Source organism: Dermacentor andersoni, chromosome 11, assembly GCF_023375885.2.
Source record: "Dermacentor andersoni chromosome 11, qqDerAnde1_hic_scaffold, whole genome shotgun sequence".
In the NCBI taxonomy this organism is placed as follows: Eukaryota; Metazoa; Arthropoda; class Arachnida; order Ixodida; family Ixodidae; genus Dermacentor; species Dermacentor andersoni.
Genome location: NC_092824.1, coordinates 8,647,391 through 8,669,087, shown reverse-complemented (window position 1 = coordinate 8,669,087; position 21,697 = coordinate 8,647,391). Strand labels below are relative to the sequence as shown.

Genomic DNA, 21,697 nt, shown 5'->3' with positions numbered 1-21,697 from the left:
CGGCAAAATGTTGCTTGGTTTACTGCTGTTACGTTACGTTTCCAAGTGTAATGCTGCTGCTTATGAGGCTGCAACAATGCAATATCACAAACTGGCCATATTGCGGTCTCTCAGCTGAGTTCTATTTGCAGAGTTCTCAATATATTGTTTCACACACACTGTATTCAGTGCTCTTTCTCGATGACAGCACTTTTCTGAGTGGTACCATGGTGTTGACACATTTCTTCACCAGGTTCGTAGGAGAACTCCACCTCATACTCTGGGGGGATGACGTAGTTGTTGCCTGACAGGTGCCTGAAGCGAGTTGCATCTTATTCATCATTGTCGTCCATGGGCTCCAGCGACAGCATCTGCAGGTCCAAGTTGATTGACAGTAGCATGGCGTTGTAATCAGAGTAGTATATCGGTGTGTACCCTACTTTGTGCACTATGCATGGCATGTTCTCGAACGCCAAGTCAATGCCGGTGCCTCGCGAAGTGGTGATTGCATCTATTTGAGAGGCGAGTCTGAAGTTGAGATTGGTGTGCATCCCACCGATGAACGTTGGTGTTGAACGTGTGTCCTGATTGAAGTCTCCTACGACGAGCATGGACATGCTGCATCGTAGAGCTGAAGGCAGATTCCTCTACATGGTGCACAATCCAGTGAATCACCCACCAGGCAGAGCCAAACCACATGCACAGCCTCGAAGATATTGAAATGGGCAGAGATATAAGGTTAAATGGGACTGTGTTTACTATTCAGAAGATAAGGCCGGTACAACCAGTATGGCAGAGTGTTAGGCTAGTCCCACTACGACGTCTCTTTCGTCTTGTTGATTGTATTCCTTGTCGCTCTCGTGACACCGTGACATAACCCCCAGTGGTGAAAGCGCCGATCCAGCGCCTGCTAGACGGTGGGCGCATGACATTGCTTGAGACGACCCACATAGACATCAGACGACGTGGACAAAGGGGAAGCATTGGCTGGAGCTATTTCACAAGTGACATCATTGAGTTGTCGGATGACGTGGCAAGGGCCAGAGTACTGGGAGAGCAGTTTTTCCAATAGGCCCACATGCCGTGAAGGATTACAAAGGAGGACGAGGTCGGCGGCACAGAACTGGACATCATGATGGCGGTTGTCATAAAGAGACTTCTGTCTTGCCTGCGACTCGGAAAGGTGCCGGTGGGCAATCTGGCATGCCTTGGCGGCTGTTGCTATGGCATCACGAGCATACTCACACAGGGACTCGAGCAGTTGGCTGGAGCGTGTCGAAAGGCAATGTTGGGTGACGTCCAATGAGGAGATAGAAAGGGGAGTAGAAAGTGGTGTCGTGACGTATGAGTTGCATGTGAACGTCACAAATGGGAGGGCGGCATCCCAGTCACGATTGTCTGAGGAGACATACATTGAGAGCATATCTGTAAGCATTTGGTTCAGGAGTTCAGTGAAGCTGTTCATTTGAGGGTAGTATGCTCATTAACTTGTATTTCGTGGTGCAAGAGTGAATAACCCTAGATAAAAAGTAGCGGCCCCTGTCTGTGAGGAACTGACAAGGAGATTCATGGTGTAGGATGACGTCTTGGAGCAGAAAGTCTGCAACGTCAGTAGTGCAACTGCGGAACTGGCCTGTATGGCTTGTGGTGGCACAGCGGCTTGAATTATCAGTTGCAATGACACTCATTTCCAGCTTTACCCCTTTATGCCTTACTTTTTGCTGTTGAAGCAGCTGTGGCTGAGGCAGTAATGAAATTTAATTCGGGGAATGAGAGAGATTCATCTGCCATACTCCAGGAGCTTCATTTGAACCCAGGGCTCCCGAACAGCATGAGAATGGCCGAGAAAGACAAGTGGCGAGCAGCAGCATTACCCCGCAAGCATGCATCTGCAGAAAATCTGTGACAAGCGTTCAAAAAACGCCATTTGGGTTGCTCTAGGCAGCCAGATTACATCCCTCGTGGCTACTGACCATTTATATATGTGCATATATCAATACTTTGTTATATTTTAATAAAGATCAGGGTGTCTATCAAGTTGACATTTCCAAATTCCCTGAATGAGCCAGAACTTTGTTTTATGTCAAGACAGGCTGACACCATGTAGCCCGATGCTGTCACTCTCTAGTAAGCATGTTGAAACAAAAAAAATGTCTTAATCCAGTTTAAATAGTAAGGAGTAATACCAATTCGAAATTGAGTCGAACATTTTCAAATCCGAATGAAAAGGAGACGCATACATAAGTAAATATTTTTGAATATGAGCTATTTCTATCAACTGACAGCAAGCTCATCTATATGAGGCCCGGACTTTGTCACAACTAAGATTGTCTCTCAGCAGCTAGAAAGTCAATTTCAACTGTCCTGACATACTCTCAGGCCATACACAACATCTCAGTGTTGGGTTTCGCTGCTTTAAAGGGTTTATTTTGGTTTGGATGAGGGACACCTGCCCATCTTGGCATCAGCCAACACTTTCTTTTTGAGCTCAAGCTCCTTCAAAGAGGCGGCGGCACGCTTCCTTTCTTGTTAATTCCTCAGTGTGTCGGTACTTTCTGTTCTCATCCTCCTTCTGCCATGCTTTCACTTGATGGATCATTTGAACCATCTTCTTGGTCAGTTGTATAGTCAACGTCCGATTTTTCGGACTCCCTAGGTGCTGCAAAAACATCCGAAAAAACAGGCAGTCCGAAAGGAAAGACTGCATGTCTTTAACTGCCCTTAAGGTCTAAAATTGCCACAGGCACGTCCGAAAAAGCTCTTCAGGCCTGCCAGTACACTCATTAGGCATATCGGCACTCATACTGTGACAGGAAACTGGGGTGCATGCGTGCATAATTAAGGAATACATACTGTGGCCCGTGACAATTGCCCCTACCAACGCTTAGGCTTCACCGCGTAACACTACAGTATTGAGGGGAAGCTAACTTTCGGAGACTGGCATTACGCAATACGCTGTGCTCTGAGAGCTTCGAAGCCAATCGCGAGGATTACAAAGGCGGAGTCGGTGCCATTGCTGACAGCGGCGAATTCTTTCAATAAAAAACACGGCATCGCACGGCAAGAAGCTTAATGGGCGTCTTGCGCTGGAGTTTGAGGTATAGTAGCGGCGCCTGGTGGCGGCGAGAAACGTTATCTGGGTAGTATCAGCTTGGGTAGTATTGAGCCTTGGTTGTGGCGAAGCACGTTTCTAGCTCGAGTTCCGCGTCGATTCGCAGAACTGTTGCTAGTGCGAAAAGGCTCGTCACTTCTCACAGACCACGCTGCGAGCTGGCCGCAGCCTATTGGCAGCGAGGAGTTACGGAGTCGCCATCTATCGGAAGCGCCTCAGTGGCGTAGTATGAGGGATCACGGGGCGCGCTCCTTATAGGTTTTGCTGTCAGCGCTCACTGAAAACACCACGCACGAGCTCTTCCGGACATTTCTGTACGTAGTTTCGAAACGAGAGAAGTTTTTTACTGTCTAAATAATAATCTTGGGCAAACTGAAAGCACAGAATCGTTTACAGACGCTATCTCTTTACCGAATACGTACAGTGAACGCCACTGCGCGCGGTCGCCGCGATGGAGTTTCCCGAAACGGCTTCTTGCGTGAAAGGTAGGTAAACGTTGAGAGCAAACCATGTGAAATATGTGCTTATAGTGTTTGTATAACTAAATGGAGCATAATAGAATGAAGCCTCAATGCAGCGATTGCACAGATTCGCAGCGACCGACTGCGCGTCTGCATGCTTGTCCGCGCACTGTTTCGCTTTCACCGCGTGCGCGTTTTTGCTCCGTGCCATGAGCTTTAGGACGCAGAATATGAGCATTTGACAGTATACAAGCAACCATTGTTGCATGGGCGCTATCAGAACTGTTCAAAAATAATTTCATTGTAGATACTTCGACGCCTAAGGGGACGGTGATGTGCCGTCGCTACGATTCAATCTTTTTTTTTTCTTCTAAATTCTTGGTCGTTTCAATATTATTTCTCGAGTTGCGTCGCACTGTACGTTTATCGGTGTTCTCATCGTGCGATTTCCCGCTGCTTCTTTTTTGCAATCCAGTGCATTAACCCTTTCGCTGTCACGGACGTACCGGTACGTCATCGCGCTTCCCCCCCCACAGTGTCACTGACGTACCGGTACGTCCTCTATCGTGCGTTCAAAATTTCGCTCCTGAACGCAAAGCTGGCGCTCCTGGATTGGCCACGCCATCTGTTGACTCTTTCTACAAGTTCGTATATTCGCCCCGACCTGTGTTAGTCCATGTATTGAAGAGTACGGTGCGACTGCCACTCCCCACTTTCTCTTTGCTGAGTGGCGCGGTGGCTCCGTGTTCGCTGGATCATGGGTCGCGCGCGTGTGGTTATGGGTTCAAGGGTTGTTCTGCCATCTCCGCTGGTTTGAAGGTTTTTATTTTTCTTCTGTTGGTGTGCCTGCTACGGCGCGTCAAGTTCAGGCGCACGTGCCGTTGCCTCTCCGAAAAGGGTGACTCGATTGCTGCTTTCGCTCTCTCGCCGCACCCTCACTTCCGACTTGCAGCAGTAAACGTAAAGCCCTTCGAACTTTGTTTTAGCCTTTTTCTATCTCCCTCTGTCTTCTTGATCACGCAACGTCCCGATTCTCTCCGTTGTGCGGGCGACTGAAAGCGCATCCTCCCTGCACGCGGTTACTTTCGGATGGCTGAGCGCGCGGGACCTTCGTCTGCTCATTGGAGCGGTGGCTCAATTCCGATTCTGAATACAAGCCGAGCTCAGATTCGGACAGAGTCGCATGCGAGGAAGAGGGTTCCGCATCGTCAGATTCGGATGTTGAACGGATATTATAGTCAGGCTGATGATGATGATGATGTTTACTAACAACAGCTTCAGAACACTGAAATGTGCATATTGCATTGACTATGTTATTTGTATACCAATCTGAATCAAAAATAAATTGCTATGTTCATTCCCTGTTATGCTCGTTCCCTGAAACCAAGCCGACACTGGGGGTGCGTCACAGCCAGAACGGTCCGACAGCGAAAGGGTTAATTCATAACACAAACATGACCATATGCCATGCTTTTTTTTAAATGTGCTTCTTGCCGCTCCCTTTTCACTCCAGTGAACTTGCCAGTATCTATAGCATCGACAAGTTCATAGACCAAACCGTCATAGCCGGGTAGAGGACTCGGGCGAGTGTCTCATGCGCGTTTTCCGAACATCGCAGACCCGGCGCCGTAGCAGAAATCTTCCTCGCGTCTGTGCTGGCTGCATACCCGAGTTGTAGCCGATGACTGTTTGCCGGTTTTATGTTTCGCGAGCCAAGCTTCACGCAGCTTCTTGCCCTGCGGCTACGTGGCCACGTGTAAAGCTGACACCGGGCTCCGTTGTGTACGTCCGCCACTGCGGCACCGAGCGGTAGCCTACCATGTTGCGAGGCTTCAAAGGCAGCCACTACCTATTGCAGTGCTTTCAAGCGTTGTAAAGGCGACACTCGAAGCGGGAAAATCTCGCCACTAAATGAGGACCACAGCGTACGAGGGAATTCGAACTCTCGTTTTCAGCTCGCTTCGGCGCTCCCGAAGCAGCCGACGCGGCCGCTATGTCCACGTGATCCCTCATAGCACGTCACGCTGACGGTGGCGCCAGCTTTTCCAGTGGTGGAGCTCGAGGCCAATAGTTTCACGGAAATCTGTGTGCAGTGGGACGTAATGCTGGAAGCAGACGGAATCGGCGACGCCGATCCGGAGAGACCTAGCTTAGCCTCAAAAAAGCATCACCGTCGTTACTGCTGCCTCGTGGGCTGCCATGAACAAGAAGGTCGGAATCCCAACATCAGATTCTACTGTTTTCCTTCAAGGCCTTAGGAAGTGGAGCGTCGGGCGCACTGGATAGCTGCAGTTCGTCGCGCTGGGTAAGCGAAACTTCGCTAGCGCCATGCTGACTGCTTCGTCTGTCTTAAAGCTTGCTTGATTATCTGCGTTCTAAAATTCGGTCTTTTAAGTGCACCTACAGTCCCGACGGCAGAGCGACACAGCAGCAGGCATGGCTGGTGATTCACGATTCGAGACCCGGCCACAGCGACAATTGACAATTCGACCGGGGCGAAGTGGTGAAGTGACCAGGTGTGTGCAAATGACCACAAATGGTCGGGATGACTTGGTGACAATTCACATCACTACCCTACTACGAGCAGCACAGGTTAGAGAGTTAAATGCGCTTATCCTTGACCTCAAGCCAGCACGTCGAGGCAGCGCAGCAAGGTAGTATTGATTGCAGCACATCAATATTATGTTCGAGCGCTGTCATTAAACGCTACATCAAGCGAGCAGCGCACGTGCTCGCGCTGCAGCACGATTCGCACATACGTTACTGCGAGGTCATATGCATTGCATCAGTTATTTATAAGTTGTTAAAGGGACAGATGGCCGCTACTACAGCGCAGGCATAACTACTTGCCTAGCGGCATGCAGTCAACAAAGATTGCAGGAGGCCCGCCGTTTCGCGACATGTCGAAAGACTGCTGCCATCGCGGCACGTACGATCGTGCGCTCAAGCAGTTCGTACATCGTGTCATGCTGAAAGACTGCTGCTCTCGCGGCGAGTACCGTCGTGCACTCGAGCAGTTCCGTACACATGATGTCCGCTTATCGCTGCTGTGAATGCATTTATAGCAAGCATTTCCTCGCGTTTGCGCGCCTGAATCTAGAAGCGTGCAAACCTTCCATGAAATTCAACTTCGTACGCGACTCGCTTCACTTGCAATTGACACCGCGCTCGCCGCTTATTTCTTGAACGGCATACATGCATTCGGCGTTGCATAATTTCTTGCCTTGACGCAGAGTGCCACCCCAGAAAAAATCTTCGGCGCCCGATATTCGCTGAAAGCTGTGGTAAAACACAACCGAAAATGGCGGGTCCATATTGTAAACGTGCGTTCCGAAGCAGACGAACGAGCTTGGCACTACCCAGTTCAGGACAGAGGGCGCTTTTTAGCATCATTTTCGTTTATTACTGACTCCGCCATTGAGCCACCAGTGATCACCATTGATTACTGTCTGATGACAGAAGGAATTCCTGCTAAGTTGAGAGAAACGGTCATTGATGAGGAAGGGTATAGCAGCATAGGGAGTGACCATAAACACATCATTTTGAAAATGGGATATGTAGTTGGGAAAGAGAGCAAGGAGTGCAAAATGGCCAGACCAAATTTGAACGCTGAACAAATAAATATAGCCACTAGAATCGAGGAGGAACTTGGCAAATGGCCTAGTAAAGAGTGGAAATACAGTGACACTAATGACAGAAATAGGGAAAGAGAAACGACATGTTCGTTGCAAAGGAAAAAAATGGCTGTGGCTTAGCTAAGGTTAAGCCCAGGATGCGAAGCATACTAGAGTAGAAGTACTCCCAGATACACTCGCAACTTCATCCTTTACCTCGGACTCTGTGGAGGAACACTGCTGTTTAGCCGCGTACTGTGCACGTCGCTTGGCAAGCCGAACTTCTCGTTCTTCGGCCGTTTCCGTGGCTCTTTGTAACTTGCGCTTTGCGGTCTGACGAGCGGCCCTTTCCTTTCCCGCCATCGCGCTATACAACTGGCCTCGACGAGAGCGCGCCGCCCTTTTATACAGCTGTTATGACGCCAGTGCCCTAGCGGGAGGAACGGGAGTTAAGCCGCAGCACCGGCTGTGCGACCGCAGGCGAGCGCACGAGCTGAGACCCGGCTATGTAGCTACGCGGCCGCAAGCGAGCGCACGAGTGGAGCCTCCGCTTTTGCAGCTGTTATGACGTCATATGTTAGCTACGCGGCCGCGCGCGGCGCAGCAAGGAAGAGCGTGGTTGTGCAGCTAGTATGCTTCGCATAAAAGAAACCGAAAAGCTGGTGGAACAGAGAGATACGAGAAGCGATCGCCGAACGACAGAGAGCATCCCGAGAGCACAGGCAGGCAAAGAAGGCGCAGTTACCGCAGGATGATGTAGCCAGTAAATGGGAAATATACCGGGAGAAAAAATCTATGGTTCAAATACTGGTGCAAAAAAAATTAAAAGGTGAAAGTGAACATTGGTTGTCAGAAATACATGAGAAAAAGAAGGCCGCACCTTGAATATTGTCACAGTCGGTAATGTGGGAAAAGGAGGACGATGATGGTGGCCTTGGAGACGACGAAGAGTGTAGCATTATCGCTGCTCTACGCTTGCTGGCTCAGCCATTAGAAGCCATCTGTAAATAGATGCACGCTTCTTCCTTCCCGTAACATCTTTGGTGGACGTGCGGGGTAATCACTTGCGCAAGACAGAGCTCCGCAGCGGACGTAACCTGGCCGCCATGTCATCCGAAGGAGAGAGTTCAACCACGGCCCCGTCGTCGCCACCGACGGTCATCCTGGCCCAGCCTCACGACCCTGGCATGTATTCCGGGATCGACAAGGTTGACGTCGATGACTGGTTGCAGAATTACGAATGGGTCAGCACACACAACAGCTCGGATAACACGCTTATGCTGGCCAGTATAATATTCTACCTCAAGAAAATGGCACGGGTCTGGTTCAAAACACACGAAGAAGAGATTACAAGTTGGGACCAGTGCTAGCAGAAGCTTAGAGATTTGTTCGGCAAGCCCGTCGGCCGCCAATGTGCTGCCAAGAAGGACCTTGGGACCCGGGCATCGCGGACAACGCGTTTAACCTGATTGTTTACAGGAACGTAACAACGGTCAATGAAATCATTAACGAATGTCGCCGCTATGAAGATGCGAAGAGTTGCCGCATAGTTCAACAGTTTACGCGTCTACCTAATACCGCAGCTTCATCAACGTGCGAAGACGTTTGTCCACCACGTGATCCCACCTCCTGCGAGAACGTCATACATATCATTCGGCGAGAAATCGAAGCAGCGTCTCCTGCCACGCCAGTGACGCAGTGCTTTGACGATTCTCGGCCGTTTGTGTCTCTCATTCAGTCAGTAATTCGCCAAGAACTTGCCAATGTGGGCCTTCCGTCCATCTGCTCCGCCAGCCGTCCTGACTTTGCTTCGTCTGCTGCCTCTGCCCCTGTTCACCGGAGCCAATATGGTCCATATCCGAGCTATCGCAACCAGGCCAAATGGCACACACATGACGATAGACCCATCTGCTTTTACTGTGGACGTGTGGGCCACATCTCTCGCCACTGTCGAAGTTCCTGGCCATCCCACTCTCGACCGAGCTTTCCCGCCTACCGCCGCTCTTCACTGAATCCTCGCCCGCCATCACTCTCCACCGAGGTTGAAGACGCTCCTGACAACGCTCGAGCCACCGCGACCAGCCGATCGCCATCGCCACATAGTCGCTGCTCCCGTTCGCCCCAGCTGCATCGCTCTCCAACCCCAGCTTGCCGTCGCCGCTCTCCAACGGGAAACTAACTGGGGCAGCTCGTGGAGGTGACGCTGCTCTAGAACCCCGGCCTGAAATTCCTCTGCTGACCCTGCCTACTAATCGGAACCTTCTGGACGTGGACGTGGATGGTTTGCCCGTTACAGCACTCATCGACACTGGAGCCCAAATTTCCATCATGAGTGCGGAGCTTCAAACGTGCTTGAAGAAAGTACTGACTCCTGCTCCAACTCGACTGCTCCAGGTCGCCGACGGTGGAACTCCAGCTGTGCTTGGAATGTGTACTGCTCGTGTCAGTGTCGCCGGTCGCCACACGTCCGTTTTGTTTAGTGTGCTTGAACGTTGCCCTCACAACGTCATCCTCGGACTAGACTTTTTGGCCGCCCATTCTGCTCTGATTGACTGTTCCGCCGGCGTTGTACAACTTGACCTACCACTACCTGTCCCCGTTGACCTTCCTGCTCAAGCTCCAACTCAGCTTTGTTCCACAGATTTTATACGCCAGTCATCTCTTGCAGCAACCTGCATCCCTGTCTTAGCCTGACCACTTGTACCTGACAGAGACTATGTCCTTACTCCCGCGACTTCAGTTCTGCTTTCTCACAATGTCTCCTTCCTGCACACCATCGTTTCCGTTGCGGACGATCAGACATGTCTTCCCATCCTAAATTTCAGACAGTGCCCACAAGTACTTCCTCGAGGCATGTCTCTAGCCACGTCACCGACGCACGAGTGCCACACTTCCGCTCTATCTGTTGCGCCGTCTTCGACCAATGCTCATTTTGCGCCTTCTGCATCAGCCCCGACTGACGACTTTACAAAGATGATTGCACCGGACCTCTCCACCCAACAAGCCGCAGAGCTCCATGGCCTCCTCGAGTCCTACTCCAACATTTTCTATCTGAACGATCGCCCTTTGTGTCAAACTATGGTCGTGAAGCATCGTATAAATACCGGCGATGCAGCACCTGTTCGCTGACGCCCATACCGGGTGTCACCTTCTGAGCGACAAGTTATCCAGAGCGAGGTTGACAAGATGCTTGCTAAAGGGATTATTGAACACTCTTCCAGCCCGTGGGCGTCCCCTGTTCTCGTCAAAAAGAAGGATAACAGCTGGCGATTCTGTGTTGACTATCGTCATCTAAACACGATCACCAAGTAAGATGTATATCCACTTCCCCGCATTGACGATGCTCTGGACTGTCTCCACGGTGCCACTTATTTTTCATCTATAGACCTTCGCTCTGGATATTGGCAAATTGCCGTGGATGAAATGGACCGTAAAAAGACCGCATTCGTCACACCAGGCGGCCTATATCAGTTCCAGGTAATGCCTTTTGGCTTGTGCAATGCCCCGGCGACCTTTGAACGGATGATGGACATGCTCTTAACGTGGTTTGAAATGGTCCATCTGTTTGTGCTACTTGGATGACGTCATCGTATTCTCTTCAACTTTTGCGACGCATCTTGAAAGACTTTCATCTGTTCTTTCTGTTTTTCGCACCGCTGGCTTACAGCTCAACTCATCCAAGTGCCACTTCGGTCACCGCCAAATAACCATGCTCGGACACCTCGTCGATTCGTCAGGCATTCACCCCGACCCCGCTAAAGTTCATGCTGTGCAGAATTTCCCCACACCAACTTGTGCCAAAGATGTTCGCAGCTTTATTGGCCTTTGCTCGTACTTCCGCAGGTTTGTGGAAAATTTCGCCCATGTTGCCCGTACCCTAACTGACCTCCTGAAGAAAGACATTTCTTTCTGTTGGGGCTCTGAACAGGCGTCTGTTTTCTCGCAACTCATCACGCTGCTCACACCTCCTGTCCTCGCTCATTTTGACGCCTCCACTCCGACAAAAATCCGCACTGACGCCAGCAGCTACGGCATAGGCGCAGTTTTAGCTCAACACCAATGTGGGCACGACCGCGTTATCGCCTACGCCGGCCGCCTCCTCTCTCCCGCAGAGCGCAATAACACAATTACTGAGCGCGAGTGTCTCCCCCTCATTTGGGCGGTGGGCAAGTTCCGACCCTACATATATGGTCGACCATTTACAGTTACAACCGACCCCCACGCCCTTTGTTGGCTTTCCTCCCTCAAGGATCCCACCGGACGCCTCAGCCCCTGGGCCCTACGGCTACAGGAATGCACATACACTGTCGTCTACAAGTCGGGTCGTCTACATCAGGATGCCGACTGCCTGTCTCGTCATCCCGTCAATGTACCGGACGGCTTAGTGGATGTCGCACCGATCTGCATTCTTTCGCTCTCTGACTCATCCCTTCACATGTTCGTACTACAAAATGGCATCCTGTATCGCCGCAACATGCACCCCGACGGGCCCGAGCTCCTAACCATCATTCCGTCTCATCTGCGACAAATTGTACTGCAGCAACTGCATGAAGTTCCCACCGCTGGACACCTTGGCATCACGCGGACCTATGACCGAATTCGGCGACGGTTTTTCTGGCCCCGTCTCAACCGCTCCGTCCAGCGCTATGTTGCCGCGTGTGAGTCGTGTCAACGCCGGAAAAGACCAGCTATGCCTCCCGCCGGACTGCTGCAGCCTTTGGATATACCGGCGGACCCTTTTTTTCGTGTTGGCATTGATCTTCTCGGACCATTCCCTATATAAAATGACGGAAATAGGTGGATTGCCGTTGCTACGGACTATACAACTCGCTATGCCATTACTAGAGCCCTACCGACCAGCTGTGCTACAGACGTCGCGGAATTCTTGCTTCATGACTTTATCTTACACCACGGTGCACCTCGTCAACTTCTCACCAATCGCGGAAGATGCTTTCTTCCCAAAGTCAGACAACCTACTTCGATCATGCGCTACTAAACACAAACTTACTGCTGCTTACCATCCTCAAAGTAACGGTCTTACCGAACGCCTGAACCGCACATTAACTGACATGTTGGCAATGCATGTTTCCTCCGATCATCGCGACTGGGACATTGCTCTACCATCCGTCACCTTCGCCTACAATTCCTCGCGCCACGACACAGCTGGATATTCACCCTTCTATCTCCTCTTCGGACGTGAGTCGACTTTGCCTTTCGAGACTCTCCTTTCGGCCACACTCGACTCGCCGACAGAATACACTTGGGATGTCATAGCCACAGCGACCCAAGCAAGCCAGATTGCCCGCATTCGTCTTTCTGCTTCACAGATACGCCAGAAGTGCTGTTACGACCAGCGACATCACGACGTGCACTACGAACCAGGTGCTCTTGTGCTAGTTTGGTATCTAACTCGGCGTGTTGGTCTTTCGGAAAGATTCCTCTCGTGGTACTATGGCCCTTACTGCATCCTTCGCCAGGTGACCCCTGTCACATATGAAGTGTCTCAGCTGGATGCCACGGTGCCTTCACGCTTCTCTGACATCATCCACATCAGCCGCCTCAAACCCTACCTTTCTCAGACCGATGAGCCGCACCAATAAGGTGCTTTTTCCGACAGGGGTAATGTCACAGTCGGTAATGTGGGAAAAGGAGGACGACGATGGTGGCCTTGGAGACGACAAAGAAGAGTGTAGCATTATCGCTGCTCTACGCTTGCTGGCTCAGCCATTAAAAACCATCTGTAAATAGACGCACGCTTCTTCCTTCCCGTAACAATATTTTGGAACCACATAAAATTATTAGGCAGCAAGTCAACAACAATGCAATAACATATTCTAGACGAAGATGGAAACAAACTGGAAGAGGAAGCGGCTTCAAATTGCATCCAAAAAATAACAGCTGAATCTTTCCAAGGCAATGACGAGGTTGTATTCGATTAAAAAAAGAGCATGAAAGAGAACCAGATGGAAAAGGAGCTGGTGCTGACAAATTTAAACTGGAAGAAAGCGGAAGAGAAAATTCCTAAGCGCACAGCCACAGGGCTAGACGAGGTTCCCGTTACACTGATAAATGAACTAGGACCAAAAAGTAAGGAAGCTCTGGTGAAAGCAGTGGAAAAAGCTTTAAAAGATAGACGAATACCAGACAGTTGGCGACAAAGTAGAATGAATTTAATTTATAATGGCAAAGGGGAGAAAGATAGAATTCACTCATGTAGACTGCTGACCATTACATCGGTAATATACAGACTAGCAATGCAGGCAATCAAATTAAAGCTTCAAGCTTGGGCAGAGAATAATGGCATTTTGGGAGAACTTCAGAATGGCTTCAGAATAGGTAGGCGTTTAGATGATAACTTATTTGTTCTTACTCAGTGTATTGAAATATCAAAAGGAGAAAGGAGATCATTGTATGTGGCCTTCTTGGACATTAGAGGAGCCTACGACAACATAGACCGCAACATTTTGGTGGATATTTTGGAAGGGGAAGGCTTAGGCGACAATTGTCTGCAGCTTTTGAGAGAGATTTATTTAGAAAATACCGTTTGCGTTGAATGGGAAGGGATGAGGAGCAAGGAGAAAGTTCATATCAACAAGGGACTGAGGCAGGGGTGCCCTTTATTCCCACTGCTGTTTATGATGTACATGGTGAGGATGGAGAGGGCGCTAGAAGGAAGTAATATCGGCTTTAATCTCTCGCAAAAACAGGCGGGTACAGTAGTAGAGCAGCAGCTTCCAGGTTTATTTTATGCAGACGATATTGTGTTGCTAGCTAACAAGCAAAGTCATTTGCGACGTCTGGCTAATATCTGTGGACAGGAAGGCAACGATTTACGTTTGAAGTTTATTGTTAGAAAATAATGTGTTATGGTATTCAATGAAAACAGTGAACAGAGAGTGGCGATACAGGGCCAAGAAATACCTCGGGTAACAAAATATAAATACCTTGGTATTTGGATAAACGAAGGCAATAGATATATGAAAACACAGGAAAAAACAATAACAGTGAAGGGGAAGAGAAATGCAGCCATAATGAAGCACAGAGCGCTATGGGGATACAATAGGTACGAGGTGCTCCGAGGTATGTGGAAAGGTGTAATGGTTCTAGGACTTACTTTTGGAAATGCGGTTGTTTGCTATAAATCAGGGGTACAATCAGGACTCGACGGGAACCAAAGGTCAGTGGGTCGCCTCGCATTGGGCACTCACGGGAATACTGCAAATGAAGCTGTGCAGGGTGATATGGGCTGGACTAGTTTTGAAGTGAGGGAAGCTCGCAGTAAAATTGAGTCTGAAGAACGGCTGAGGAATATGGAAGAAAGTAAATGGGCTGGGAGAGCGTTCAGGTATCTGTACAGGAAAAACATTGATTCACAGTGGAGGAAAAGAACTAGAAAGCTTACCAGCAAGTATGCGGCATGTAGGGTGGGCAACACAGCAAAAAAGGTCAAGCGGAAAGTTAGAGATGCTGAAATAATTTCATGGGTGGCGGCAATGCAAAAGGAACTGGCCTTGAGTGACTACTTAAGAGGAAAAAACGAAATTAGGAAAGAAACAATTTATGATAACTCAAAGGAAAGCTCATTACTTTTCAAAGCGAGATCGGGATGCCTTAGAACACGCACTTATAAAACGAGATATAAGAAGGAAGAAGAAGCATGTTCTTGCTGCGGTAAATCTAGGGAAACGATGGAGCATGCTTTATTAGAATGTGAAGACATCTGCCCAGCAATCGATTTAGGCACCACTGGCGTCCTTGAAGCCCTTGGGTTCAGTGAGAGCAGAGGAAAAGTAAACATGTCCGCAATAGAGAATAGGAAGAGGCGATTGGAAGAATGGTGGAAGAAAAGTAGGGAAACAACAGAAAACGGAGACATACAAAAGCAAAGCTCTCAATGGGTAGTCAGAAAATTTGGTACTGGGAGTTCATTTTGGTTTTTATCTCTATTTCTTTTTTAACCTAGTTTTTAACATTAAGCAGTGTAATAGCAAGGGCTCGGTGGCACAACCCACCGCCCCGTTCCGAAGGGGACACTCATAACATCCATCCATCCATCCATTCACAGCACCACCTGGGCAATGCAGGAGCCCCATAGCGAACGTAGAAGCAGCTAGGCCTCATGTTGCCGTGGTGGTGGCTACGGCTGGCAGCGGATCTGCGTGCGAGTGCCGTTTCGAGGCGGCAAAATAATCAAAATGGCGGCGGTGGTGGCTTTCATTAATGCCATTTCAGACCTGCAGTCAGGGCAATATACACTGACTATATGGAGCACGTGGTGGTGCCGCAAAATTGTGCGAATTATCAGGCATGTCCGAAAAATCAGGTGTCAGGAAAATTGGACGTTAACTACTCTGGCAATACATTGTGCCGATGACATGGCGTCAATAACGATTTGTTGCGATTCCTATGTTACTGGAGCCAGCATTAATGCGACTTTCATTCCCTTTCAATAAAGTAGCATCTAATTTTCTCTGATAGAAGCACAAATTCCCTGAGTATTTCCTGAGTATCTTCAGTCTGTTCAAATTCCCTGAGAATTCCCGGTTTTCCCGGTTGGTAGACACCCTGAAAAATAAGCATGTCTGCTTTTTTTTTTGTTTTCTCAAAAGATGAATTTTTAAATATTTGCCTCCTTCCGGGAGCGATTTCGCAGTAATCGAGGCACCTAGAATCGTAATTTTTGTTGCAGTGCTGAGCTGCATGAATAATGCACACAATGGTAGGACCGGATTTTTGTATCTCAGTTTTAATATTATATTATTGTCCGTACATTAAACAGTCACTTTGAACCCATTTTGAACAGAAAGCGCTTTGATGTGCTGTACAATTGTTAATAATTGTTATACCAAAACACTATTCAAAGCCCTAGTATCCAGCTATGTGCATAAAGTAAGATATTGATTAGTAGTTTTTGCTCCATTGTTCCCAGAAACAATGCTAATTATTGGCATATTTTAAGAACAATTGCATATTTGGAATTGGCACAAAGAACTGAACCAGACTGTGCAGTTTCATTAAATTTGGTTAAGGAATTCTTAATGAAGGTCAGAATACCCACTTCCCCCCTTAAATGAAGATGTCGTAATTTGTGTGCTGTTTGTCTACCACGGCTCTTTCTGCCCCGGCTTTTTCTGCCCCTGCTTTCTTCTGCCCCTGCTTTCTTCTGCCCCTGCTTTCTTCTGCCCCTGCTTTTTTCGCATGATCCTTGCTTTTCGTATAGCTGTTGACTAATTTGCTATCGTAATCGATGCTTCGCCTTTCACAATTACCTGTGACTTTTTTATTTGTCGCAACTTTAGTCCATTGGGAGCAAATCCTTGTTTTTTTGAAATGAGAGAAAGTTGTTTTCTGTATGAAAGAATGAGGTACGCGGTACTGTAATGGACTTTTCTTTCTTTAGGTCATGGCAAACGGGTGCGCGTTACAATTGAGGGTGCGCAGAATCGAGTAAATACGGTACATTATTTTGAATATCAGTTATTGTCAGCAGAAGGAAGGTTTGAGAAGGAATGTAGTGCAAACAGATGGCCAGCAGGGTAATAGAACAAATGCTATTTCCGTTGCACGTGCTCCTTGGGGATTTCCTCTGCAGGGTGATCGGTATCCAAATACGGCTTTCAAAAGGTGAAGCGCCAATAGTGACGACACACAAGAAGGAATACAGACAGGACAAGGCAACTTGCAACTGTTTATTGAAGTCACAGGTGGCTGATTATATAGCCATGAGGAGAGGGGAATGAAAAAAGAGGGACACTGACTATGTGAATGTGCACGTGCGAGAACACTGAGGATATATATGAAGGGAATCACTCTTATTCTAAATTGTGGGGTTCTCCTCCCGTGCTCTTGGGACAAAGGAACGACAACACAGTAGGGCAAACAATCACAAGGGCATTTATTGCACCTTTCATAGATCAATGCCGACTAGCCGAGTAGCAATCCACAAAACATGCCGATGGGTGTGCGACAAATCTAGAAGTCCGACTCACCGCGACCATATAACGAGCGAATGTGTTCGCCCCATGCTGGATCACAACGCCTGGTCGTTCGCGCGTACGGTCACGCAAACGGTGGCGCATTCGAAGGTAGGCCAAGCGAGGCAGTCTCGCAGAAGCATGGATCGGCGCGCGCGCGGGACGTCCGCGCTGCTCGCTGGCCCGCACCTTGTCTTCCCCGCACCCAAGTAACCCCGCAGCAGCGCAACACTCGCGCCATCTCTCGCACTGCGCTTGTACCACTCCGACCGCCGCGGGCGCCAGGCCACGCGGCGAAGCCACACTGCAGGCGATGGGAGCTATGCGGGAAAACAAGATATCAGGGGACGCGTGAGAGTCGCGCATCCCCACAATATCTAAATTACTCATGGCTATATAATCATTCCTCATGGCTATATAATCAGTCACCTGTGACTTCAATAAACAGTTGCAAATAGCGCCTTGTCCTGTCTGCATTCCTTCTTGTGTGTCGTCACTATTGGCGCTTCACCTTTTGAAAGCTATGCACCAACTAGCCCCACGTGTTTTAGTCCAAATATGGCCACTGGAAACACTTACCCATAGGAAAACCTTTCATTTGCACGCCACTTTGTGATGACTGAAGCTGCCAGGCCTGCGAGCAATGCCGTGCAATCGAAGAACATGTGGAATGAATCTGAGATCAGGCCCAGGCTGAAAAAAAAGGAGAAAACAACACGGTGTGTATCACTACACAATCATCAAGCACCAGCGTAACAAAGGCATCAATGTGTACACAGAAACGTGGCTTTTTACTGACTACCAAGTGCATTCTGATGGCACGGTCACATTCCAATACATTTTGTACGAGCTGCCTTTACCTTGTGGTCAGTGCTGCGTCAGCTCAACCAGGGCTTTGAAGGGGCACAGCGACACAAACCATGCATATCACTTTTGTTCTACGTTTGCTTACTATACAACCTGACAATGCTTCAGCAACGGTCAAAACGCAAAGATTAGAGTAATTTATATTTTAATTTGCTCCAGGAATCGGTTTCTGTGCCGACAACTGTGTCCTACACCAATGATTTTCAGCAGCCGATGTGAGGCAGAGGACACCTGACATGCTCGTGCTGTTTCGGTTGGATGGGCGTGAAGACCATACTGTACATGGTCATACTGTAATTGCAGAGGCAAACTGCAGCTGTGACAAAGATCTGCAGGCTGAAAAGCCCCGTTGCCACCCCCCCCCCCCCCCTCGCGTGGCTCATACCCATTTCGCTCTCTGGCTTCGCCCTACCTGCTGGTGCTGTGTTTGTCGCTGCTGCTCTATGTCCCGGATAAACCCCCTTTACAATTGGTGGAGCTGCTGGATACAACAGGAATTCTGGAACTTCGCAATCGGACACTACAGCTTGTCTTCATTATGCCGGAAGAAGGACCACCACAACCACAACCCGCTGCCCCGGTGACTATCGTGGTCTGGCCCGGCTCGTTGCATCAACGCGACCCACCCATCTTCAACGGTACCGAAGACCATGGCGTAGAAGACTGGCTCGCTGACTACGACCGGGTGAGCTTCCACAACCACTGAGATGACACCAAAAAACTGAATTACATGTCGTTTTATTTGAGTGGTGTCGCTAGCGTGTGGCCACCATGAATGGGATCTCACGACGTGGACAGCCTTCAAAACTAACGTGACAGAGGTATTCGGGCACCCTGCTGTTCACAAGCTCCATGCTGCGCAACGTTTGTGTGGTCGTGCTCAACAGTGTGGGGAGACATTTACCAGCTATATAGAAGATGTCAACCTCTGTAACCGCGTTAACATCACAATGGCTGATGCCGAGAAGATCTACCATATATTAAAAGGCACTGAAGACAACGCCTTCCAGATGCTGTTGGCGAAAAATCTGGCGACAGTCTCTGAACTCGTCAGTCTCTGTCAAAGCTTCGACGAACTACGCAAACAATGCATAGCCACCCGCCAATCTCCTCCTCAGGTCACTTCAATGTCGAGCTTGGCTGTTGCCCCTGGATAACACTTCACTACTCAGGGTGTCTACCAACCGGGAAAACCAGGAAAACCGGGAATTCTCAGGGATGTTGAATAGTCTGGAATACTCAGGAAAATTTTGGGGGAATTTGGGGAATTTTTGCTTCTATCAGGAAAAATTTGCTGTAATTTTATCAAAAGGGAACGAACGTCGCGATAACGCTAGCTGGCTCGAGTAAAAGAGAGAGGAATCGTAACGAATCGTCGTTGACGCCATGTCGACGGCTGGAGGAGTTGCCACTGTACAGTCAACGACCGACTTGGTCAATGTATAAGAACGTCTGAAATTTCGGACGCAAGAACCTTTCGCTGTCCGACTGTCCGGACTTTTTGCCGTCACTGCAGATCTGAAACAGCATTAGTCAAAGCTACCACCTTCGATTTTGAGTATCTCGCCGCCTCGAACCAGCGCTCTCACACAGATCCGCTGGGAGCCGTAGCCATCACCGCAGCAACGCCAGGCGTAGCTGCTTCAACATTTGCTATTAAGTTTCTTGCCGTTTGGTGCAGTGTTTTTTATTTAAAGGACTTGCCGCTGTCAGTAATGGCACCAACTCCGCCTTTCTGGTCCTGGCGATTGGCTTCGGAGCTCGGAAAGCACGGCGCATTGCATAATGCCGGGTCTCGAAAGTCAGCTTTGCCTCAGTACAGAAATGTTACACAGTGAAGCATAACAAGCGTAGGAAGGGGCAATTGTCATGGAACACGGTACGCATTCCTTAATTATACACGCGTGCACCCGCCATCTCCTGTCACAGTACGAGCACCGATATGCCTAATAAGTGTACTGGCAGTCCTTCATAGCTTTTTCGGATGGTTCTGTGGCAATTTCGAGCCCTCAAGATCAGTAAAAGACATGCATTCATTTTTTTGTCATCCTCGCTTTTTCGAAATGCCCAGTTTTTCGGACGTTTTCGCGGCCCCTAGGGAGTGTCAAAAATCGGACGTTGACTGTACAACTAACCAAGAGGATGCCCCAAATGGACCGTGGGGCAAACGTGCGGCAGAAGGACGAGAACAGAAAGGACCTACACATTGAGGAATGAACGGGAAAGGAAGTGTGCCGCCACTTCTTTGAAGGAGCTTGAGCTAAAAGAAAACGAAGTGTTGGCTGACGCCGAGATGCAGGTGTCCCTTATCCAAACCAAAATAAAATCTTTAAATCAGTGAGATGCAACACTGAGGCATTGTGCGGGGGCTGACAGTATGTCAGGACAGTTGAGGTTGACTTAATTACCAGCTGTTGGGAGAGAATCTCATTTGTGACAAAGTTCGGGCCTCATACCAATGAGCTTGCTATCAGTTGATAGAAATAGTTCATATTCGGAAATATTTCATTTGGTATGCATCTCCTTCCTATTCGTATTTGAGAATGTTCAACTCGATTTGCAGTGGGTTTTGTCATTCTTTTTGAAGGTATTTTATTCACTGCGCAGTTTATTAACCCCGGCCTTCCGTTTTCTGTTTTGAATAAAATAAGCGCTACTCCTTACTACAGTCGAACCCGTTTACATCGAATTATTATATATTGAATAATTTTTGGACAGGGTATAGTTACAATGAGTATATATAGCGAAAATTCCGCTTACATCGAACAAAAATAGCAGTGACTACTGATATATCGAACAACAGGCTGCGGAAAAATGCCCCCAGAAGTTGGCTTTCTCTCGTGGTGGCGGGGAAACCCGTCGGCGCGGCTCCATCCAACCGCTCTCCCTACCATGACTGCGCGGCGTTGAGCGAACCGTCGCCACCCCCCTGCAAAAAATGATCCTGGCCCACCTGCAGCGCTTGCTCAGACAGCCAATCAGAGGCTCTTGTGCCCTCGTCGTGCAAGGTGGCGAAAGTGCGAGTTGTCTCGCTGCTTTTCTGGTTCATTGTGTGTGCATCTTGTGGGCCTTCTCCCGCACTGTTGCCGTGATGAAGCGGCAGAATTCGCCTTTCGTTGTGAAGCTCTAAATCATAAATCGGGTCGAACGCGGTGACAAGTCGGATGTCCCTGCAGCATGCAAGATTCCGAGGAGCACTCTCAGCACGATCTTGAAGAATAAGGGGAGATTAGGGATAAAGCGGCCAAACTCGACCCGACGCGTACGCACGGCCGTGTAACGAGTGATTCATCCGAAATAGTTTCAGCCGTGTCGGCTTCCGCGTGCTCAGTGATGACTGATGAATGCAACGAAGCCATTGCCTGTGTTGTCGAAGTTTGGAGCGAGCTGTCAGAATTTCCGGAAGCTGTTGACGAATCAACGGTGGACGAGTTCGCGAGTGCAAACTACATTGCCGACATCGTACCGAGCACAAGTGAAATTGGGCACAATGAGGAAAGCAACGACTGTCCTTTGCCCACGTCCTCCGAAGTGATTGGTGCGCTCGCACTATTCCGGTGCTCTTGCACGAATGCGGAAGGTTGCGGCCTCAGCTGCTTCGACTCCTTAGACAATGTGGAGAAGTGCGTGCGTCACAGGCAGCGAAATTGCCCAAGCAGAAGAAAATGCAGGACTATTTCATGCGAAACT

General features: G+C 49.0%; 1 protein-coding gene across 1 annotated transcript in view; it reads right to left on the bottom strand.

Annotated features, from left to right (window-relative positions):
* The window catches only part of ZnT86D (solute carrier family 30 member 7), a 117,703-nt gene that overhangs the window by 67,249 nt on the left and 28,757 nt on the right, over positions 1-21,697 (bottom strand). The window contains exon 3 of the mRNA XM_050167862.3: positions 17,720-17,833. Coding sequence (XP_050023819.2) covers positions 17,720-17,833 — 114 coding nt within the window. The remainder of the gene's footprint in view (positions 1-17,719; positions 17,834-21,697) is intronic.